Below are 19038 nucleotides of genomic sequence, written 5' to 3' on the forward strand. Positions count from 1 at the left end.
GTTGGGATATTTTTACGTGGCAACCCGAGACAACTGTTAGTATTGTATAAGCGGGGTGATTAATGGTATTGTTGGGTGGTCGCTGGTAAATCTCTCTCTCTCTCTCTCTCTCTCTGATATAACTGGTAAGTCTTAGTCTGTGTGTATTTGGGTTACTTCTGGTGCCTTTTTTTTAATATTAAATGTAGTACTTTCTTTCGTTGAGAAAAAAAATGTTCTTGATCTGTGTGAATATTTCAAAAATTAATTATTTTAGAACAGGGAAGTAATATTGTTTCAGATTTTTTCCGTGATACAACTGCTATAAATAATATTTTCTATAAAATACAATGAATATTTTTACTCCACACGTTTTTTTATATATATTTTTATTGATTTATAGCAACAACTACAACATTAGTTGTCACATATACCTAGTTTGATACTCCTTTCGATATCGAAAAGGTAAGAAAAAAATATTTTCTTGTTTATTAATTTTAAATATAAATAAATTTCAATATTAACTTTATCTTAATTAACGAGATATTTCTTAAAAATCCTCCATTCATCTCAGTGAGATTGTGTTTTCAACCACTCATCTATTTTTTATACAAGTTTTAAAGAAGGGTATTTTAAGAAAAATTATTTATTTTTTAAATAAAATTGGTATAATTTAATGATGTTAGTTTTTTAAAAAGTACCGTATAAGTTTTTTATTTATTTTACTTTTTATATTTAAAAGACATTGCGCACAAGTTAATAAATTACCCCATCTGTCTGTTTTATTAATTCATGTGACGTGTTTGTGAGTGAATTCTGATTGAAATCTATACACTAGAAATTCTGCATCAAGTTTTAATTATTGATCGATCTCATTCATCACTATTATGAAAATCATATAAAAAATGAGTTTCATGAACACAATTAAAAAAATATGTTAATAAATTTTTTGTTGTTGTTGAATTCATTTTTCACTCAATGTTTATGACATTTTTTGCTTAGAACATTAGTTGTATTCAAAAGTTTTCATGTATGTAAATTTAATGAGACAAAATTCATGTCTCCAATCAACCAAAAAAATTTAAAATTGTGTGTCAAAATAAAAATAATAATTCTTTTGAAAGAAATATTTTGACTCACTTTAAAAACATAAAAGAATATTTTTTTGAAAAAACAAATTAAATATAATTGAAAACATAAAAGATTTAACCAATTTTCTGCCACATTTTCTTGATGGACAATTGAGCACTTGAATTATATTGATTTTCCAAATGGTGATTCTTTTCATTTTTAGAATTTATGGATACTTTATATAAATTCAACGTTTTCTTTTTCTTTTCACTATGATATATTATCCGGTTTATCCCATATCCCTGTAAAACTCGAAAAAGACTAAAATGAAAAGGACTTTTATGCAGATCGATCCAATATATTCTAATGCCTAAAATGAACTTTATGTTTAAGGTGAGCCTTTTTTTTTATAAAATTAATAAAAATAACAAAAAAAAATTAAGGGCTTTATAAATAACAAAATTGATTTTTTCTCGAGCAGTTTTCGAACCCGACCTATTTACCAAAGGAAAAACACATTTTAGTTACTACTACACTCAAGCAATTAATAGCAATTTTTTTCTCCCGGAGAGCCTAAAATAAGGACTTGGATCACCTTATATTTGGCTTGATCCTGCTTTACCTATATGTATAATGAAAACTTACAAATATCTCAAAAAAATTAATAAGCCAAGTTAATGAACCAACATCCGTTATTTCCATAAAATCATAATACTCCAGGTCCTTCTAAAAACTTAATTTACATTACTTTTAAGTATTATTTTAATCAAGTTATAAATAGGTTGATATAGTTTAATTTTTTGAGACATGTCCTTCTAAAAACTTCTAATGATTTTTTTTATCGATTTATGGTACTTTAAAATTCGTTAATGAGCATTTACAATTGTTTACCAACCATTTTGCATGAATTATTTACCAACCATTTTGCATGTACTGCTATGACAGATTCTAGAGACTTAATTAAGTTTCATAATACGGCTGATCAAAATTTATAATTTGGGCATGCACGACGTTGTAAAGAATGAGATCGAGAGTTGAAATCTAGACAATTGTTCTTTTGATTGTTTTTGGTATAAAAAAAAAATCTAGACAATTTTTTCTTGACACAAAATCTAGACAAATTTTATTACCACTGTACTTAATGCCTAAGAAATTAAGTGCATTTTTTAAATATTTATTCTATTTCACAATGAACTCAACCTACAAATTTAAAATAGATCCAAACACTTACTACAAAATTATTTATTATATGCTTAAGACTAATAAATGTACAAAACTATTAAATAAATAGAAATGCTTAATATATGTGGTAATAAGATGCAATCCTCATTAGTTGCACAAGACTATTATAACTGCATTTGCGTAAATAAATAAGGGGCAGAAAGGTGCATAATTGACAACACATGCACCTTCATGGCTTCAACCAATCCACAGTTGCGAACATGTAATCTAGGTCATGCACTACCAAAGGCATCATATATACTATAAGAAACTATAACGTATTTTCTCCAAATTAAACTAATACAGGAGTGATACACCATTATATTAATTCATTAACGAGACATTTAATTCATATGATATCAAACTCCTTATTTGACGAGCAACAATGGTATTACAATTTTTATTAGCTTAATTTACCAAAAAGAAAGTGACTAGACGGGAAAAAAACTTTCAGTAAAAATCTGACTACAAGTCTTCAGCTCTTGCTAGAGATCTATCTTTTACTCTTCTTCAAATGAAAAATATTTATAGGCTAATTCAACATGTGATATGGGACTTGAATTCATTAAATAGGTCAATTCTATTCTGTAAGGACCATATTAAACGATTTATTCCACCAAAAAGAAATAACAGGATCATCCTGCATCCAACCGCTGCTTGAAAACTGATTCCATCACAACTAAAGAACATTCAACATCTTGACTCAATTCAAGACTTGACCAAACCATTGTCATACTTATCATAAAATGTATACTTTATTCATAGTATAGATGGCAAATGCATCTGAAACACAAAATCACAGCCACCAAAGTACGTACAACCCGATTCGGGCATTGGAAAGAATGTGTCAACTGCAGTGACCACATGCAAATTATAAAATAACTGCAACTTATGCAGGCCCTTTTTTTGTGTGAAATGCAACTTAATTTCTCATAGAACCCTGCCATATTGCAATAGAATATGCAAAAAGTTAGAACAAATAGAAGCAACATACAATCTTATAAAATGTGAACATCAAAGACCAAAGGGGGTATGTGTTTAAGCAAAGGGAATAAGTGGATAAAATCCCCTGGCTAGGATGATATAATAAGCCTTTGATTCAATTCAAACTTTAGTTTTTATTAATTCTTACAATTAAGCATCCAAAGCATAAAAATCGGAAAATCTTCATAAAAGTGGAACAAGATAGACCACAAACTTGAAATTAACAAGTGAACAGATCAACGGATCCCAAAGATAATATCTTAAACGTTAAAGATTGCAGGCTAAATTGATATCTTACGCATAATTATTTCACTTCAGCAATAAAACCACATATCAGTATGTTCACAGTGTAGGCTAGACAGACAGAATAAGCCCGCAAGAATTATGGTAAAATTCATCTTATTTTGAGTTTTTTTTAATGAAAAGATAAAGTGGTTATATAGTAAAATAAGGTTTTAAATAATTTTTTTTTTGCAAGGCTTATGTGTGTGTGGTGTGTCCTAGTGTCCTATATTTGGGACGTTAGTCATGTTGGAGGAGTGTCTGTGTCAAAATCCATGCTTCATAGCTTAAATAATTCATTGCTATTCTAGGATATTCTTGGGAAAATTTAGCTCACATCATGTATTTAAAGTATTACTTGGATAAAAAAATGTGATGTAGAGTCACGGTGCATATTTTGCTAATGTTCTAAAGGAGAAAATTTGTTCTTTTACATCAGTGCTAAATACCTAACTTTCTTGATCATAATGACCTTAAGTTTCCTAGCAAGATCTTCAGATCGAATCTTCCACTCCAAGTTCTTTTGAGCACTGAATCGCCTAAACTCATGGTAGGGTTCATTGCTTCCAATTGAGTCATCAACTTGGAAACCTCAAAATGAACCCGTTCAGCTGCGGCGGTGCTTACATCTCCTCAAAAGAGTCAATGTTGTGTGATGTGCAATGAAATCCTGAGTTAGTGCTGAGGCTTGTTGGGACATGAGGAGGCGTTGGAGGAGAGAAGGTTTCATCTTAGGGTTTGAAATTTCGGGATGAGAGAGTTTGAGGGAAAGCATGCCTATTGTGTACGCTGTTTCAGGAGAACAATTTGAAAGTGAGTGTCAACGTGAGAATGAAAAGAGTTTTAGAAAAATTACAACGATTTTTTAAACAACAATTGTTAAGGCGCGTAAAATAACATTGTTAACAAACATCAAATAACATCAATTTTATTAAAAAAATCGATATTAATAAAATTAATTTATATATCACCATATTTTTAACATTAATTTTAATAAAACCAATATTAAAATAATAATGTTAAAAATATATTTTCTTATGCGTGTTAAATTAAATGTGATTGGTAGTTGAGTGTAACTATATAACAATCACAACATAATTTGGCAATTAATTTTATAAAAAGGGTAAAATTATGCTCCATTGGCTTCAAGCTACGTGGATGCATTTATGATCACCTTGCATTTGCGCAAGTTGGTGCAACAAATTAATAACAAGCTTGGACTTTTTGTACCCGAATTTATTTGGACAAAAAAAGAAAACAAAATTCCTTAAATAACACTCTTTAAAAATTATTTGCCCATTCTGTCGAATTATTATTATTTCCACAACTACACTATTCATGCTGTAACAGAAGAAAATGTTGAGTTTGTTGAGAGGGGAAAAGTGGTTTAGTGACAATAGATTGGGCACATGAAATATGAGATTAGTTTGGTCAGGTGTCCATTCTTGTCAATTAATGTTCTTCTACAGCTTACATTGTTTTATTGTCAATTAAAGGGTTATACAGTTTAATTATTTTTAATATTACTTTTAAAAAAATCTTATTTTTTTTATCATCATAACATTGGTGCAGAAAATTTATAAGACTCAAATTCAAAATTTTATTTAAGAATATCAACTTCAATACTATTCAAATCAACAACTTATTAATAAAAAAATTTAATTTAAAACTTTAAGATAATATTAATCATTAATTTTCAATTATATATTATAATCTTCAAGAAGCTATAATATTAATTACTATTTCTAATTAAAAAAATAAATAATAGTGAGGAAATATATAAAAAAATTGATGCCATACAAAAAAATTTAAAATAATATATTGATTATATTTATTAATCTATTTGCAAAAATCTTAAACATAGATTAAAAGAAATAGAGAGAGTCAAAATGAAATTTCTATTGAAAATATCATATTTATTTATTACCAGTGCATTTTTATCATATTTTTAATAAAAATATTTTTTTTATCAATATATTAAATATTGTTTTGATAATTTAACAAAACCCATTACACTCATATGGTGATTCTACCATTAAAAAGGCTTTTTTCTATTATATGCTCATAGAGATATAGTGTAAAACCATTCATTAAATACATCCTATTAGCGTTTTAATTAAATTACTTAGAAAATAAGTTTTGAATTATTTATATAAAATATATATATATTTTAAATTTTGACCTATTATAGGTATTCACGAGAACCACTACCAAAAAAAGATATTCACGAGAATACAGTAAGAATTAACCCTTTAACAAATTAGTATGTGCGAGCTAGGGTTTGTATATATACAGGAATAATTCTTGCATAAAATTAAAAATCAATACCGCTTTTATTTATTAAGTTTATGACTAATGTGCTCTCAAAATTAATTAAGCTATTCAATTATAATATGTTATGGGTCTCCCTAACTATGTCTTTAGGATATAAGTTAAGAAACTAAAAAATATTTATTGTAAAAACTATAGGAAAATATAAAAAAAATTATAAATAACAAAATTTTGGATATCTTAATAAAAAAATTTCTCCTAACCAATAAATACTTTATTAATTATGGCCCTGATTAGCATTTTGCATATTCTTTTTCAATGTTGTGTTAGTCCGTGTTGATCATGACTTTTATTCATCAAATATATATATTGGGATTCTCCGTTTCAACAAATTCATTATTGCACCCGTGCGGAGGTTGAAAATACCAACTAGCTATTCACAACACAATTAATTAAATAACAGTAGTCTTACTAATCATTGTTATTAAAAAACTAGTTAAGGAATTAAAAAAAAACATTTAGTGTTCAAATCATAGGAGAGAACAAAAATAATTATTAGCACAATCTTGTACCTCTCAATAAAAATATTTATATTTTAAGTTTCTTAATTAATATCCCAAATATACTAATTTATATTTGTCATTAAATAATAAATTATTTTAAGACAATTGTTAGCTTGTGAACTTAGGATATTGATTATGGAATTAGAAGGAAATATTTTTTATTAAGATGTGTAAAATTAAATTCCTCATAATTTTTTTAAATTCTTTTATAATTTTCACAATATATATTTTTTTTCTTTTAATTATTTAATCAATGCATTAAAAACACTTGCTACACCCTCAATATATATATATATATACCCCTCTCTGGTCTTTCCTCTTCATCGTGACACACACGGGCAAGTTTCTGTTCTGCAAGTGTATGTGGAAACCTCCATTATTCCTTTGTATTAGAGGCTTTTCTTTTCCAAATCTTCTCAGCACTGCACTGCTTGCGTATCCATCTCTCGATTCCCCAATTTCATTTCATATCGAGTTCGTAATAATATAGCTAGCTAATTTGTTGAGCTTTTACATGCATGTTTAATTATCATAAATATATATATATATATATATATATATATATATATATATATATATATATATATATATATATATATATATATATATAGCTAGATCCAATTCTATAATTTCTACTTCCAGTACTCTATAATCTATATTTCCTCCTATCTGATCATCTGTTTGCTTTAACCTTATATCTTGTAATATTATTTTCTTAATTTGTTAGACCTGTGATTATATATTAAACTTGTGTTTGATGGAATGTTATAAGGTAATAGGGCAGAGGAATATGTGGAAGTTGAAGATAGCAGAAGGAGGAAAGGGGTTGATATCCGTGAACGATTTCATCGGGCGTCAACACTGGATATTTGATCCAAATGCAGGAACGCCGCAAGAACGCGCTGAGGTAGAAAGGCTACGCCATCAATTCACAAAAAACCGATTTTCCATCAAACAAAGCGCGGATCTCTTGATGAGAATGCAGGTACCTACCTACACCTCTCTCTCTCTCTCTCTATATATATAGGAACTAATTTACTCCAATATTGTTATTCAAAATATAATTCTTGTTTATAAATTTCATATGGATGTCACATGTTATATGTTATATGTTATGAGTATTTTTTTTTTCTTCTAAAGTGTTTAATTTATAAGTAATTAAACGTTACGACAAACCTACCTCTTCTTCACACATTATTTTTGGGATTAAAAAAATCGATTTTATCAATAATTAATATTCATTTAAAAACCTATTTGACTATTTTTTACGGGAACTAAAAACCTAATAAAATCATCTTTAATGTGATATTTTTTTTTAATTAATTATATTTTTTTCTTTCACATGACTCAAATCAAAAGATGTTACTTAAATGATCTGAGTATAATTCAACTTGTCTTTAGTATGATATAAATTTGATTAAAATACATAATTAATTAGTATAAAATATTTTATACACACCTTCAATAAAATTTGACTATTTTATTATGTCATTTATAGATATCTTTAAATTGTTAGTGTATGTATTTTTTTTATTCTTAATTTTTATATTTAATTTTCATTGCATATTTAGATGAGCTAGACAAAAAATGATTTGAAATGAAATTAATTTTGAGATGATATTAGTAATATTTGGATATGTATATTTTAAAAGTAAGTTGGTAACAAAATTTAATATAACCTTTTGATTCAATATAAGAGTTTTAACTCAAAAATAATTTAAAACCTAAATTAATTCTTTAATATGAAAGTGTGAAACCAAACATCTACTCTGATTTCGGAGTAGTGTATAATCTAAAACACGTGTGAGTTATAAAAAAGGTTGATGTAGATCCCTTTGATTTGAAAGTGAAAGCAATTAAATTACATTAATTTCAGTAGGGCATGGCGTTTGGGCTTAATACGTGGAGTATAAAAAGAGGTGAATGTGGATCCCTTTGCATTGAAGCTTGAAAGTGAAAACAAACATGCTGTGTCGAGTTCGATCCAATCTTAGAAAAGCATTTATTACTACCTACGCATTTTGCCGTTTCTTTTAAATTGGCTTTTAACGTTAGTTATCGAAGGAAGAAGCTACCATAACTCCAAAAAGCTTTAAGACCCGTACTGTCATTTTCCTTTTTCCTTCCCAACTGCCAACTAACACGAAGGAGAGCAATAACTACCATACTTAACATTTTTTTCCCGTACAACAAATACAATTAATGATGAATAATGCATTGAACATTCTAATTACATATAATTTATAAGATGTGGATTTTTCAAAATAAGATACATTTTAAAGATAAAATGTAAAATCATGATTATTTATTAAAACATCAACAATTGATATTTTAACCGTGCATATAATGTGTAGTTTTTGAAAAACAAAATGTATTATCACTTCAATATATGTTGACAATTAAAATATATTTCTTCACTTTTGAAACAATTTGAAAGCGTTTAAATCTGCTCATATATTATAGATTTAAATCTTCATCTTGAATGAGTATTTTTTTTATAAGTTATTTTTAAACTACAACGTTATTAATATTGAACTTTAAACTCTAAAGTGCATTTCTCTCAAAACTAATTAAATCCCATATAATAAAATATTCTTACAATAATATCTTTAACGGTTAATTAAGACTTTTTTTTTTATAGTTTTTTTTCCCCTTTACCATTTCCAATTATGGTGGTGTTTAAATAGCTCACAAAGGAGAACCAGTGTGGTCCCATTCCACCAGCAGTGAAAGTGAGAGACACAGAAAATATAACGATGGAAGACATGATTACTACAATTAGAAGGGGCATCAGTTTCTATTCATCAATTCAAGCCCATGATGGGCACTGGCCTGCAGAATCAGCTGGCCCTTTGTTTTTCCTTCAACCTTTGGTGAGCTTCAAATTCAACATAATTTTGTTTTTCCCTTTCCTTTTTTAATTGATTGGAGCCTGGTTTTAACATTGATATTTGGAATTATAATGTATATAGGTAATGGCATTATACATTACAGGATCCCTTGATGTTGTTTTAGGACCTGAACACAAGAAGGAAATTGTTCGATATTTGTACAATCATCAGGTATAAATCATGTGTTGAATTTTTATTTTTTTTAGAGTAAATAAGATTCCATGTTATCTCTCTTACTTTTTTAATAAACGGGCAAAGATCCAAACACGTGCAAATTATGGGATTTGGATTGCCTGCAGTCGGCGATACCATACATTCACGCAATCAGCAATTTGTATTGTGTACTATTGACAAAGATCGGATGGCTCACATTTTATCTAGATGAATCATATTTAAAACATGTATTTAAAATTTACAGCAGCTTTTTTTTTTACAAGAACAAAAACAAAAAAAAACCGTTATATATTTTAATAACTAAAATATATTTAAGTTTATATATTATATTGATTGTTTTTGTCAAATTTTATTAAAAATATATATTACATCGAATTTTTTATTTATATGAATGAAGTATCAAATATTTTTTATAAAAATAAATTTGATAAATGATTAAAGTATATTTTTTTTTACATAAATTAATTCAATTAAAAGTTATCAAATGAATAAATTACACATAAGATCAACCGTGGACCTAGGTTAAAGGATAATTGATAAATATACATAAGCTCAATCATGGAGTCTATGATATAACATGTTTAAAGTTTGACTATTCGTCTTTTTTAATAAAAAAGATAAGTTTAAACTTTTTAAAAAGTTTATTTAGTTAAATAGGTTAAACTTGGACTTATAAAAAAGCCTATTAAGTCTCATAGGCATAGGTTAACTTGTTTATTTATTTAAATATAATATATATATATATATATATATGTTATTTTTATATTTAATATCTTAATAAATTAATAATCTTATACCATAAATTAAATAAATATTTGAGATAAAGATCTTTAAGTAGGTTAATAAGTTATATCAAACTTTTAAAGATATCAAATCAAGTTTAGCGGAGAGTCTTTGATAAATTAATAAAATAGGTCATATCTTAATTTTTTAAATGAGATCAAACGTATTTATGCAAAGTTTAATATGACCTTACTTATTCTCACCCTTAATGGACACACATACATACAAGAAGCACATATATACTTTTCTTTATTACCTATTCATTTTTAAATTAAACTTAATCTTATATCACAATTTAAATTATTTATCAAAAACTAAAATGTCATTTATATATTTAAAAATATTTATTCGCTATAATTTATAATTATATAAAAATGTTTATCTTGTGCAAATAAAATACTAGTTAAAACTAAAAAAATATTTTAATTTATAAATTTTTATAATTAGATAAAAAAATTAATTACTTGTGATGTGGTAGTACATAAGAAATATTGTTTACAATATTGATCAAGGAAGAAAATGATATAATGGTTCATTCTTTTGTTATTGTCTTTAAGATCATGGGTTGAAGTCCCTATGATATTTTGAACCAAAATTACAAATTCAGTATTATAAGAAGGACCAAAAGTAAATGTTAGCTTAAATTATATTTATGGTTCTTATTTTTCGAAATGGCAAGAGTTCTCACTTAGTACGTTTTCGATATATGGAATTGGTGGATCAAAACCCTAGTAATATGCAAAGTTTTCTTGTTGTTGTTGTGAATCAAACCTTTTCTACGCACACTACAATTGCAAAAATGATTTTGGGATAACGAAAAGGTGATGTACCTACGAGAACTCTAATGTTTAAGTAAGCAATTACTTAATTAAGGAATTATAAGGTTTACCATAATAGATTGGATGATCACATTTATGCAACCATTTACCATGATGGAATAAGGAAAGTAGTGTCCTTATATATCGATAAGAAAATTTATACTATTCGATGAGACAAGGATTTTGAAAAGGTAAGAAGGTTTATCTTTAAATAATTAATTGATAGCTATAAAGTGATTATCCTTAATCAATAATGAGAGTAAAGTTAAACATGTTTCCACGAGACATCACTTCTGTTGACCAATTATTAATTGACATTTTCTCTTGAGATAGAATGAAGATGGTGGTTGGGGATTCCATATAGAGGGTCATAGTTCGATGTTTGGATCAGCATTGAGCTACATTGCCTTAAGGATACTCGGAGAAGGGTCTCAAGATGGTGAGGAACGAGCAATGGACAGAGCTAGAAAATGGATCCTTGATCATGGTGGTTTAGTGGCTATTCCATCATGGGGAAAGTTCTGGGTCACGGTAAATTTATTATTTGCATGTCGCTTTGACTTTTATAGGAACATCAAAGTAAGCACTCACATGTAATATATATGATTTTTCTATAGGTACTTGGTGTTTATGAATGGTCAGGCTGTAATCCACTTCCACCAGAGTTTTGGTTGCTACCCAAATGTAGTCCTATTCATCCAGGTAAGCCTCAGAGACATACTTTTGGAGTTCCTTTCTTCTTACAAATTTGACTAATTTAATTCTTTTTTTTATTCAGCTACTTATCCTTATTTTGGTCTTATATATAAATAAAAATAATTAAATTTATACTAATTAAAAAAGTTAATTGATATAATTTAATTTTTTAATCTCAAATAAAAAATAAGATTATTATTAAAATATCATTTACTGAAACTTACTATCATAAATAAAAAAGGTCATTAAAAATAAAAATAAAATTAAATAAAGAATATTTTAGGAATAATAACATTAAATACAATAGAATTAATTAAATTTATTTATATTTAAATCAAATATAGAAGACTATTTTTTTTTTGGTTATATAAGTTCAGTTGAGGAAGTACTGTATTTCATATGGTGTACAATGGAGGTGTGAAGAAAAGTGACATGAGACAAATATTTATCTTCCTTTTCCAACCATTTCCTATTCTCTTTTGCAATGGACATTTGTCAACTATGCAGGGAAAATGTTGTGCTACTGTCGCTTGGTTTATATGCCTATGTCATATTTATATGGGAAGAAGTTTGTGGGCCCCATCACTAGCTTAATCAGATCCTTGAGAGAAGAAGTATACAACGAGCCTTATGATCAAATCAACTGGAATAAGGCCCGGAACATTGTTGCTAAGGTCCACAAAATCTTTATATTTCATCTTTAATTAATGTATATTTCTTTTTTTTTTTTTTGTTACGTGGCCAATGTCCCATAAAAGTTTCAGTATAAAATTTACCACTAACGAACAATCCTTTGAGATGGAATATAATAAGAGGAATTGACAGTATGTTGATTGATTATCTTTGATCAAGTACATAATTTAAGATTATATTTGGTCCAATTTATTTATAACTTTTTTTTTCTCCTTAAATGGAGAAACTGAGCCAACAATTTTCAGAATAAGTTCTTAAAAAAATAAGTTAGTTATTTTTTAGTAGAAAAATAAAATATAAGTAGCTTTTGCAAAAGCTGTTTTGAGGTACTTATTTCTAGCTTGTGCGGACCTTCAAGGACCTCCCTTCGACTTATGCTATTAACATTTTGTTTTTATTTTTTTTTATTTTTAACTAAAACAAAACGTCACATCTTCCTTCTTTGTGATTTTTTTTAAAGAACTTTATTTGTGAATCAAAACACTTAAATATGGTAGCCAGCTATAGTTAATAGTTATGTTCTTTTTCGTTTTCTAATTTATTTATTTTTTGCTTACTACTCTTAATTTCTGTTGTAAGTTTTTATTTATTAATTTCTCAAATATCTCATTTTGTAATCAATAAACTTCAATGAATATTAAATAATTTATTTGGATCAAGCATATGGTTGAGTATTTAAGTAACTTTTGCCTCAACTAAAATATATAATTTCTAAAAACAATTAGTAAATGAATGTATTAATCAAGAATAGTTCAAATAAAATTAAACATCCTATTTTGTTCACTAAATAGTTTTTAGTTAAGGAGCTTTTAAGTTAAAAGAAATAAAAATTACCAAACAACTTCTACTTTTATTTTTAAGCTCTTATTTTGAGATTTAATTTTAAAGTAGCTTTTAAGCTTGAAAAAGCTATGCCATTTGAGCTCTTATTTTGAGTTTTAATTTAAATTATACAATAAGTGATAGGGTCATAGGGATCACAAATTGATTTTCTAACTAGATAAAACTACATGTACTCAAATATGATAAAATAATTATATTACAAGTTCAAGTTCCTGATATAAACTTCACAAGTTGATTTTCTAACTAGTTAAAAGTTTATGTACTAAAAAATAGTGTGAGTTTCACTTATAAGCTAAACTTAAGTTATGCATCTTAATTTTTGGAAAAGTTAAGTGAAAAGAGTTTTTATAAAAGTTAAGTGCACAAGTAGATTTTAATTTAAAAAAGAAGTTCAATTTATTTTACTTTCTTATTCCTTTTCTTATAAATATTTATAAAAGAAATTATTCAAATAGAACTAGTAATTAAATTATTTACATTATAAATAATTTTTATTCTTGACTAGCTGCACTCCTGATCACTAGCAACCAAACCTCGATCTTATCCTAACTTTGGGCATACTTAATTAGGACAAATTTTGGCTTAAATATGGTCTAATTCTTAATAAATTAGTAAATTTTATTTTGAGTTTTTAATAATTTTTTTTTGTGTTGAGTGTTTAATGAAACAGAATTTTTATTTTTAATCTTTGTTATTTTATTTTAGTCCTTCTAATATATTTATTTTTTTACTTTAGTTCTTATAATACTTTGTTCATTTGTATTAATTCTTTTGAAAAATATTTGATAAAGACTAATAACAAATAATCTACATATTTTAAGAACTAAAATGAAAATATATGAGAAGTAAATAACATAAAAAGTCAAATTCATATTTTTAATGTATCAATAAAAATTTATGGATATCCCAATGCTATTTTACACTTTAAGAGAGAAAGAAAGAAATGTAGGTAAGATAAGTGATATATAATTTGATAAAAAGAGAGATAGAAAGAAATAAAGAATATTAAATAGATATGAATGATATATATGACTGTGTATGTATATATGTGAAACCCAAAATGGAGTGCAATTTCAGGAGGATCTCTACTATCCCCATCCTATGATCCAAGATATGCTATGGGGATTTCTTCATCACGTGGGAGAACGTGTTATGAATTGCTGGCCCTTTTCTATGCTTAGACAGAAGGCATTAGAAATCGCAATAAATCATGTACGTTACGAGGACGAGAATAGTAGATACCTTTGCATTGGAAGTGTAGAGAAGGTAAAGAACAACCATTGCCATTAAATAATTAATAGAAGGTTGATCCATAAGCACAATTTGTCCTTACAAATTGGAAATTATTTAGGTGTTATGTTTGATTGCGCGTTGGGTTGAAGACCCCAACTCAGAGGCATACAAACTTCATTTAGCCCGAATCCCTGATTACTTTTGGCTGGCTGAAGATGGCTTGAAGATTCAGGTAGCATTACCCTTTTTAATAATTAATTCAATCAACGAATATTTAAGTATGTTAAAATATTCTTGACATTAGACTCGTAAAAAAATATTTATAGGTAAATATTATTTACTTACTTCTTTTGAATGAACTCAACCTTTAAGTCAGTATTCACTATAAATTTGACGCCCTTGGTAATTGTTATCTAGTTTTCCTAGTGTAAAGTGTTTAATTTTGTTTTTTGAGCTTATAAAATGCTGAATTCATTAAGAAAAAAAAAACTACTCCACAAAGGACGTCAATTATTTTGAAATGGAGGGAATAGTTATGTAATAAGAAAAGTAATTTTTTATTTAAATTTAGCTATTGTAATTATCATTAGGAAACTATTATAATCTGTTAATAAAATATTTATCTTAACAAGGATTAAAATGGAATATTTGTTTGACTCAACTATTTCACTATGAGTATTTTAGAGAAAGAAAAATAAAAGTTAGACAATTAATAATAATGGACAAGTTATAATTTTAATAATTATTAATTTTAAAAAAAATATAAATAGAGTGGTTTGTTTGGAGTTAGCAAGCCTCAAATGTCCATTCAACGGAAAAATGACAAATTGTTATTTCTCATTTTGCGTATTGAAAAATGGAAATTTCCGTATTGAAAACGGGTTCCTAAACATACTTAGTGTAGTTAGTAACTTGGATGCACTAAACAAAAGCATTAACGCATCATTAAGACATTGTAACACTGAAAAACAAGTATTTCTATGTATTATTATAGTTGCTTTATTCTTATCACATCATTCGGTTCAACAAGTAATTGTAGATTATTGAAGGGGTTGAACTTGAACTAAAGTTCTATTGATTCATTATCAAGTTTGATTTAAAAAACATTTGTAGGGGTTTATTCATGAATCTCTATAATCATTGAAGAATGTTACTAAATGGCACTACTTGTTAATTAAATTGAATGCAGAGTTTTGGGTGCCAGATGTGGGATGCAGCATTTGCTATTCAAGCAATACTTGCTTGTAATGTGAGTGAAGAATACGGGCCTACACTTCGGAAAGCACACTCCTTCGTGAAGGCTTCGCAGGTAACTGACTAACTATTTGTCATATAATATTCCGACTTATTGACCAAAATGGATTAAAAAAGAAAACTATTTCCTGATTTAGCCTAATTTGAAATAATTTATCTAACATATTCTGTTTTTGTCACATAGAAAATCTTATCTTAAAAGATATTTTATACTCATTTTTTAAAGTGGCTTTACTATAAGATAAAGTAAGCATAAAATGATATTCAGAGTGACTCCTCCTGTATGTCTCAAAAACAATCCATGTTAGGGGAATTGTTTTAAAACTGCACCAAATCAATAAATAATTTTCTTTTTTAACCTATGTTGGTCAGTAAGTCTAATATTCCTTCTTGACTTGGCATAATGGCGGCTGAAAGAGACCTTAACTTAATGACATGTTTAAGGTCCGTGAAAACCCATCTGGTGATTTCAAAGCAATGTACAGACACATATCCAAAGGATCGTGGACATTCTCAATGCATGATCACGGTTGGCAAGTCTCCGACTGCACGGCAGAAGGACTCAAGGTTCACCTTAATGATTCCATGATACGATTGACAAACAAAGAATGAATGTGATGTTTTGTTTTTATTTGCAAGAATTGAACTCTAGTATTATTGGAGGTTTATAATAACTAACGCATCCTGTTCAACCAACTAAATCAGATTGACCATGCCGAATGAATGTGAAGTTTGGTAATATATATTGGGAGGACTAAAATTATAGATGTTGTGGGAAATTTTTTTAATATCATGATGGTTTTGAACAAGGACTAAAGTTTGACATTCATGCACAGGCTGCACTCCTATTGTCAGAAATGGCTACTGATCTAGTTGGGGAAGAAATGGAAGCAGAGCGATTATATGACGCTGTTAATGTCATCCTTTCTTTACAAGTACGGTTTTCTAATTAGCTCCTTTGTGTTAAAATTTATGGACGTAACTTTTAATAGGTAATTAGATGCAACTCACACATATCCCGTTTAACTACAGAGCAGTAATGGTGGTTTCCCTGCTTGGGAGCCTCAAAGAGCATACCGTTGGTTAGAGGTAAGAAAAATATAAGGACACTCTAATTAACTAACAAAAGATTAAGGATTTTGCCATAACTAAGTGAGAACTTTTCATGTGTATTGCCTACCAAAAAAACTTTTCATGTGTTGCAGAAATTCAATCCAACTGAATTCTTTGAAGACACCCTCATTGAGATGGAGTAAGATTACAGTGGCACAATTGACAGACATGTTGCACCTGATCACTACATTGACCAACTTTGGCACTGACTATGTTCATTGTTACATGATGTCAAATAGGTATGTGGAATGCACTGGATCAGCAATGCAAGGTCTGGCTCTCTTCAGAAAGCTATACCCAAAGCACAGAAGAAAGGAAATAGATCACTGTATTTCCAATGCAATCCATTACATTGAAAACACACAAAATCCTGATGGCTCTTGGTATTGCATCTTGTGTATTTTTGTCTTTTCTACTTTGCTAATAATATGTTATGCACCATGCTCTAATCTACATCTACTGTACAGTTCTAGGTTCTAGTTTTACCATTCGAATTGTTGCGTATTAGGTGTTATATAGATATTGGTTGGGACGATGAAAAGGTGGTAACCCAGGGGATTACTTACAACTGCTACAATTATGCTGTCTATAAAAAAAAATTGTTACATGAACACCCACTATGTTATTTGACACTTGAAGAGAGGGAGAAAAAAAGAGAAAAATATAGGTATGATAATTTATGATATAATAGGAAGAAAAAGATAAAAAGAAATAAGAGATATTTAAGGGATATTTAAAATAATAAAGTGTTTGTGTATCATACTTCTATTTAACTTTGTAGCAATAATTGGTTCAGAAAAAGATGAAATTCATTGGTAACTTACTATAGATAAGGACTTGAACAGGTACGGTTGTTGGGGTATTTGCTATACCTATGGTACCTGGTTTGCTGTAGTGGGACTAACAGCCTGTGGAAAGAACTACCATAATAGTCCTTCCCTACGCAAAGCTTGCAAATTTTTGTTATCAAAGCAGCTTCCAAATGGTGGATGGGGAGAGAGTTACTTGTCGAGCCAAAACAAGGTACATTTCATTCTTTTAGCTTTGAATATATATCCCCAAACTATGAAGATAAAATAAATGAAATAAAGATTATACATGAGAATTATGCTCACATGTTTTACCCTGTCAAATAGGTTTATACAAACTTAGAAGGCAACCGTGCAAACTTAGTTCAAACTTCATGGGCTTTGTTGTCCCTTATTGATGCAGGACAGGTTAGTAATAAAGCTCTATGTTTTGAATTTTTAGCATATCATAAATTTAAACCTCCTCACTCCTTAGGCCCTATGGAAAAACCCTGCAAAGTGCAATGGTCCTCTAGTTAGTAAAGTGCATTGTACCCCTTGTCAAAGATGGGACTATTACTTGAACAACTTAAAAAATATTTTATATAATTGGTCTTGAAATCTTCTATTTACCTGATTACAGCTTAGTTTTTGTGTAATTATGTTCCATTCATGGACAAACAAAAACAAGGATGAAGAAAAATATTGAAATATATGCTAAACAGAGAGAAATGCATGATATGAAAGGAAGTATAGGATATTCCAAAAAAAAAGTATAATATAGTTCTGAATTGGAATGAAAGAACCATGCTTCTTAGCAAATTTATAGAGTATGTTGTTGTGCTAATTGTGAATGTTTTGTTTGAAAAAAAAAGGCTGAGATAGATCCGACACCCATACACCGTGGAATAAAGTTACTAATCAATTCACAAATGGAAGATGGAGATTTCCCACAACAGGTAATTGATAGATTTAATAATCATATGCTTGCATGTTTCTCTTCTCTGATCAACATTTTTTTTATTGGGTGATAGGAAATCACAGGAGTATTTATGAGGAACTGTACCCTTAACTACTCATCGTATCGAAACATCTTTCCGATATGGGCCCTGGGAGAGTATCGTTGCCGAGTCTTGTGTGGTTAAGGTCTCCAAATTCCTCAAACTTGTCTGCAAGTGTTTGGTTTGGTTGTACACATCAAGTCGTTAGATGTGAAATTTAATTTCTATTTCAATGAATTTTATGTATGAATGCAACATATAAAATAAATCGGTGTGATTGTGATCACTCAATTAGTCTTTCCTCGAGAACAATGTCTTTAACTGCAAGCATACTGTTGCTATATAAATATACTCAATTTCAAGTTAATTTCCTTTTCAGT

At 28.2% G+C, this 19038-nt stretch overlaps 1 protein-coding gene across 4 annotated transcripts; it reads left to right on the plus strand.

The window, feature by feature from the left end:
• The first annotated feature begins 6685 nt into the window (after nt 1-6685).
• LOC100810400 (lupeol synthase) lies at nt 6686-18944 on the plus strand. Of its 4 annotated transcripts, none has more exons than XM_006606246.3 (19): nt 6686-6730; nt 7151-7356; nt 9059-9244; nt 9344-9433; nt 11371-11568; nt 11655-11739; nt 12241-12407; nt 14347-14535; nt 14621-14734; nt 15692-15811; nt 16201-16323; nt 16593-16691; nt 16789-16845; nt 16962-17008; nt 17109-17252; nt 17715-17892; nt 18006-18086; nt 18533-18616; nt 18692-18944. In XM_006606246.3, the coding sequence occupies exons 2-19, from the start codon at nt 7162-7164 to the stop codon at nt 18800-18802; spliced, it is 2268 nt and encodes a 755-aa protein (XP_006606309.1). In that variant the 5' UTR covers nt 6686-6730; nt 7151-7161; the 3' UTR covers nt 18803-18944. The 4 variants fall into 4 exon arrangements, with proteins under 4 accessions (XP_006606309.1, XP_006606308.1, XP_014627770.1 ...); XM_006606245.4 differs by having other exon boundaries at nt 6687-6730; nt 7144-7356; XM_014772284.2 differs by having other exon boundaries at nt 6704-6845; nt 7144-7356.
• Nucleotides 18945-19038: the final 94 nt, after the last annotated feature.

This window comes from Glycine max, chromosome 20 (genome assembly GCF_000004515.6).
Source record: "Glycine max cultivar Williams 82 chromosome 20, Glycine_max_v4.0, whole genome shotgun sequence".
NCBI lineage: Eukaryota > Viridiplantae > Streptophyta > Magnoliopsida > Fabales > Fabaceae > Glycine > Glycine max.

What these genes read in the sequence shown, in the direction of transcription:
- LOC100810400 (XM_006606246.3), top strand. Translation starts at nt 7,162, where the DNA reads ATGTGGAAGTTGAAGATAGCAGAAGGAGGAAAGGGGTTGATATCCGTG. An exon ending in GCATTGGAAGTGTAGAGAAG is followed by an intron (nt 14,536 to 14,620) that starts GTAAAGAACAAC and finishes GAAATTATTTAG; the next exon opens with GTGTTATGTTTGATTGCGCG. An exon ending in ATGGAGATTTCCCACAACAG is followed by an intron (nt 18,617 to 18,691) that starts GTAATTGATAGA and finishes ATTGGGTGATAG; the next exon opens with GAAATCACAGGAGTATTTAT.